A 4,724-nucleotide genomic window follows, 5' to 3' on the forward strand; every position below is an offset into this window, starting at 1 on the left:
ATTTGGCGCATCATAAAGAGGAAGATGCGACAAAGAAGACCTAAGACAGTTGAGCAACTGGAAGCCTGTATTAGACAAGAATGGGACAACATTCCTATTCCTAAACTTGAGCAACTTGTCTCCTCAGTCCCCAGACAGTTGCAGACTGTGATAAAAAGAAGAGGGGATTCCACACAGTGGTGAACATGGCCTTGTCCCAACTTTTTTGAGATGTGTGGATGCCATGAAATTTAAAATCACCTTATTTTTCCCTTAAAATTATGCATTTTCTCAGTTTGAGTATTTGATGTGTCATCTATGTTGTATTCTCAATAAAATATTGAAATTTGAAACTTCCACATCATTGCATTCTGTTTTTTATTCACATTTTGTACAGTGTCCCAACTTTTTTGTAATCGGGTTTGTATTAGAGACATAAAAGCTTTGGAAAAGATTGTATTGTAACATACCTGGCTTCGGTCCCTTTTTCCAACAGGCAGCCAAAAACTAGGAGATGATCAAAGTTTCATTATGGGGCACAAAATGCAGATGGAAAGAAATGGACTTAATACAACATGAGTTCTTATACTGCTGCTTTTTAAGAGTGTGAAACAGTATTTCTTACTCTCTCTGATAAGGATCTTGAGAGAAGTGTTTCAGTCTCTCTACAAACACGGGCGCACTGTTGCCCTGTTCAACACAAATCAAACATGCAGAATAAGAAACAGGCATTAAAACTTTCAGCCTACTGAAAAAGAAAATCTAAGTTTGCTTTGACCTTGCCAGGAAGCCTCCTCCTGTCCTTTCTAATGCAGCAGGCAGCGGAGCCAGGCACTTGTTTAAGATGTGAATAATATCCTGCAACAGGACAAAACACAGTATTTACCCTCCTATTTACCCTCCTGTGTTGCAAAATGATCATTAAATGTAAGTAATGTTTAAATAGAATATGAATCAAAATCCAATACGATTTATATTCAGTAGAGATCAAAAATACAGTGCCTTGCGAAAGTATTCGGCCCCCTTGAACTTTGCGACCTTTTGCCACATTTCAGGCTTCAAACATAAAGATATAAAACTGTAATTTTTTGTGAAGAATCAACAACAAGTGGGACACAATCATGAAGTGGAACGAAATTTATTGGATATTTCAAACGTTTTTAACAAATAAAAAACTGAAAAACTGGGCGTGCAAAATTATTCAGCCCCCTTAAGTTAATACTTTGTAGCGCCACCTTTTGCTGCGATTACAGCTGTAAGTCGCTTGGGGTATGTCTCTATCAGTTTTGCACATCGAGAGACGGAAATTTTTGCCCATTCCTCCTTGCAAAACAGCTCAAGCTCAGTGAGGTTGGATGGAGAGCATTTGTGAACAGCAGTTTTCAGTTCTTTCCACAGATTCTCGATTGGATTCAGGTCTGGACTTTGACTTGGCCATTCTAACACCTGGATATGTTTATTTGTGAACCATTCCATTGTAGATTTTGCTTTATGTTTTGGATCATTGTCTTGTTGGAAGACAAATCTCCGTCCCAGTCTCAGGTCTTTTGCAGACTCCATCAGGTTTCCTTCCAGAATGGTCCTGTATTTGGCTCCATCCATCTTCCCATCAATTTTAACCATCTTCCCTGTCCCTGCTGAAGAAAAGCAGGCCCAAACCACGATGCTGCCACCACCATGTTTGACAGTGGGGATGGTGTGTTCAGGGTGATGAGCTGTGTTGCTTTTACGCCAAACATAACGTTTTGCATTGTTGCCAAAAAGTTCGATTTTGGTTTCATCTGACCAGAGCACCTTCTTCCACATGTTTGGTGCGTCTCCCAGGTGGCTTGTGGCAAACTTTAAACGACACTTTTTATGGATATCTTTAAGAAATGGCTTTCTTCTTGCCACTCTTCCATAAAGGCCAGATTTGTGCAGTATACGACTGATTGTTGTCCTATGGACAGAGTCTCCCACCTCAGCTGTAGATCTCTGCAGTTCATCCAGAGTGATCATGGGCCTCTTGGCTGCATCTCTGATCAGTCTTCTCCTTGTATGAGCTGAAAGTTTAGAGGGACGGCCAGGTCTTGGTAGATTTGCAGTGGTCTGATACTCCTTCCATTTCAATATTATCGCTTGCACAGTGCTCCTTGGGATGTTTAAAGCTTGGGAAATCTTTTTGTATCCAAATCCGGCTTTAAACTTCTCCACAACAGTATCTCGGACCTGCCTGGTGTGTTCCTTGTTCTTCATGATGCTCTCTGCGCTTTAAACAGACCTCTGAGACTATCACAGTGCAGGTGCATTTATACGGAGACTTGATTACACACAGGTGGATTCTATTTATCATCATTAGTCATTTAGGTCAACATTGGATCATTCAGAGATCCTCACTGAACTTCTGGAGAGAGTTTGCTGCACTGAAAGTAAAGGGGCTGAATAATTTTGCACGCCCAATTATTCAGTTTTTTATTTGTTAAAAAAGTTTGAAATATCCAATAAATTTCATTCCACTTCATGATTGTGTCCCACTTGTTGTTGATTCTTCACAAAAAATTACAGTTTTATATCTTTATGTTTGAAGCCTGAAATGTGGCAAAAGGTCGCAAAGTTCAAGGGGGCCGAATACTTTCGCAAGGCACTGTAAAAATTACTGCAGGTAGTGCAATGTAGGCCTAACTTCACAAAGGTTTATTCAGCTACTGTACAATGCTGACAAAATACTAAAGTACAGCTAAAGCTTATATATGTAAGGCTCCTGACAAAGGATCTCCCAGTTCTCCCTTGACTTTTTTGAACCCACAAACAGTGACAAGACCAGTGCCAGCTGACCTGAGAAGTCAGCTGGCATAAAAGGCAAAATCATTCCTCACAACCTCTCTGAGAGGGCCGTGCAGGTTGCAGGAATGTAGGAGGTGGGTGGTTATCCTTGAGGGAAAGCTGGTTGTCTGAATCCCATTTAGGCAGCAAGCTGGCCACACCCGTTCCGACTCCACAGTCCCCCTCGAAAAACCAGTCACTCTGCTCGTCATCGCCTACACATACAGACAGGGAAAATGTTGCATTGATTAGCACGTGATGCATATTTCTAGCATCGTTTTACCGAACCTAGTTTATTAAAATTTCCAATATCAAAACCTCCAAAATAATGCAATAGTACCCAATCTGCTTTAAACTAGAACAACCACCTAATACGTGACAAACAGGAAGTAGTTCATACTGTTGCAGTAGTCAAATGCAGTTTTAACTGCATATAAAGTAAAATAAAGATGGAAATCGGAGGTAAATAGCTTTGAATTCACTGTGACTGAGTGGCTATAAAAGATTTGTATAATGCTGCCTGAAGTTTCATTTGACATTATATTCAGGCTTTTATCTCTAAAACGAATCATAGTTTGGAAGAGGCTAAGCTGTTGCTACTGCAAACTTCAGTGGCGCTTCAACTAGCTTAAGAATCAATAATGAGTCAAATTGTATCTTACACTGCTCTTTTAAATTCACACTAAGACAACTGGAAAACACCAGTCTTGTCCCCAGACGGCGAGCTCTCCTCAGATCTGTCAGTCAGCGAAGCACATGCAGGAACCATGCCTCTCACAGTCAAGGTGTAGTGACAACTGTTAAATCAGAGGCCGCCTGGCCCCACCACGGCTAATGAGATTAGCAAAGGCTTGAGCGCTCATTAACACGACATGACAACGTCTTATTAGAGTCGCCTGGGTGCCCAGCAACCAGCCCATTGTATCAAAACCTCCCTGTCTATCCCCAGCATCCTCACAGTCGAGGAGGGTGTTGTTCAAATTTTATCTTTTTTACATGATAAAGGAAGCGTCGCCTGTGAGTTTCTAATACTCAAATTGGCTGTTTATTTAATAGCTTTCATTACAGTAAGCAATGGAGCTGTTGCACTCTATGTTAAAATATTAGTTTTTTTTAATACCTTGTCTTCCTTCATCATTTGTGAAAAGGCCAGGGTCACTGCTGCATGTACTGCTGGTTTCTCTGCAAAGGAAAAGGGAAAACCGTCACATGTGAATGAGCACAGCTGATCTGTTTCTTTAATATCAGTGACATCTGAGGATGAAGAACTCTGTTCTGATTTGTCATCTCCAACCTGATGGGTTCTTTAGGTCAGACAATGTTACAGCATCTGAAAAGTGAACAATGTAAATCAAAAATTTACATGCCCATGTAATGTCAATATTTAACATGTAGCATTCAATAAGAAAAATAATGAAGGAGTCCAGAGCTAGAGGTCGATATAAATGGAAATGACACAAAAAGACAGAGCATGCTGTTCCCCCTTGTTGCGACAGCAAACACAAAGGCATGAGGAGGGACTCTGATTGAAGCCACTGAGTGACATGCACAATCTAATTGAATATCCTCCGCTGTCAGCTCCAATCTAATCTGGCCTGCGTTGCGGAGGATGACAGGAGAGCGAAACACATTCCCCTGCCCGCCCCTCCCTCTGGGTGTGCCCCACACACAGAGCAACCCACAGACGTGCCGCTTCCACACAACTGGCCAGCATCTGCTGTGTGGGCTGCCGCTGCTTACTGCCTCGACTGCTCCAGTGCCTCTCCTCTCCACACCCCCAGGGTAAACCCGTTACACTTCCTCCACACCCTCTGTGACCCCACCGCCCATCCAGACCACCCTGGGTTTCTCTGCCTTTCTCACACCTCAGCTACCTTGGACCAGGACCTCCAGACACTCCAAGGTCATGGGGGGGAGGGTTTCAAATCAGGGGTAGAAGTGAT

General features: G+C 42.2%; 1 protein-coding gene across 5 annotated transcripts in view; it reads right to left on the reverse strand.

The window, feature by feature from the left end:
* The window catches only part of LOC109955201 (G patch domain-containing protein 2-like), a 23,608-nt gene that overhangs the window by 11,686 nt on the left and 7,198 nt on the right, over window positions 1-4,724 (reverse strand). For all 5 annotated transcript variants that reach the window (XM_020591124.1, XM_020591123.1, XM_020591126.1 and 2 more), the window contains exons 3-7: window positions 3,902-3,963; window positions 2,838-2,996; window positions 758-837; window positions 605-669; window positions 450-486 (exon numbers count right to left, since the gene is read on the reverse strand). In XM_020591124.1, the coding sequence (XP_020446780.1) occupies window positions 450-486; window positions 605-669; window positions 758-837; window positions 2,838-2,996; window positions 3,902-3,963 (403 nt within the window). The remainder of the gene's footprint in view (window positions 1-449; window positions 487-604; window positions 670-757; window positions 838-2,837; window positions 2,997-3,901; window positions 3,964-4,724) is intronic.

The sequence above is a fragment of the Monopterus albus genome, unplaced genomic scaffold, assembly GCF_001952655.1.
Source record: "Monopterus albus unplaced genomic scaffold, M_albus_1.0 scaffold13.1, whole genome shotgun sequence".
Lineage (NCBI taxonomy): Eukaryota > Metazoa > Chordata > Actinopteri > Synbranchiformes > Synbranchidae > Monopterus > Monopterus albus.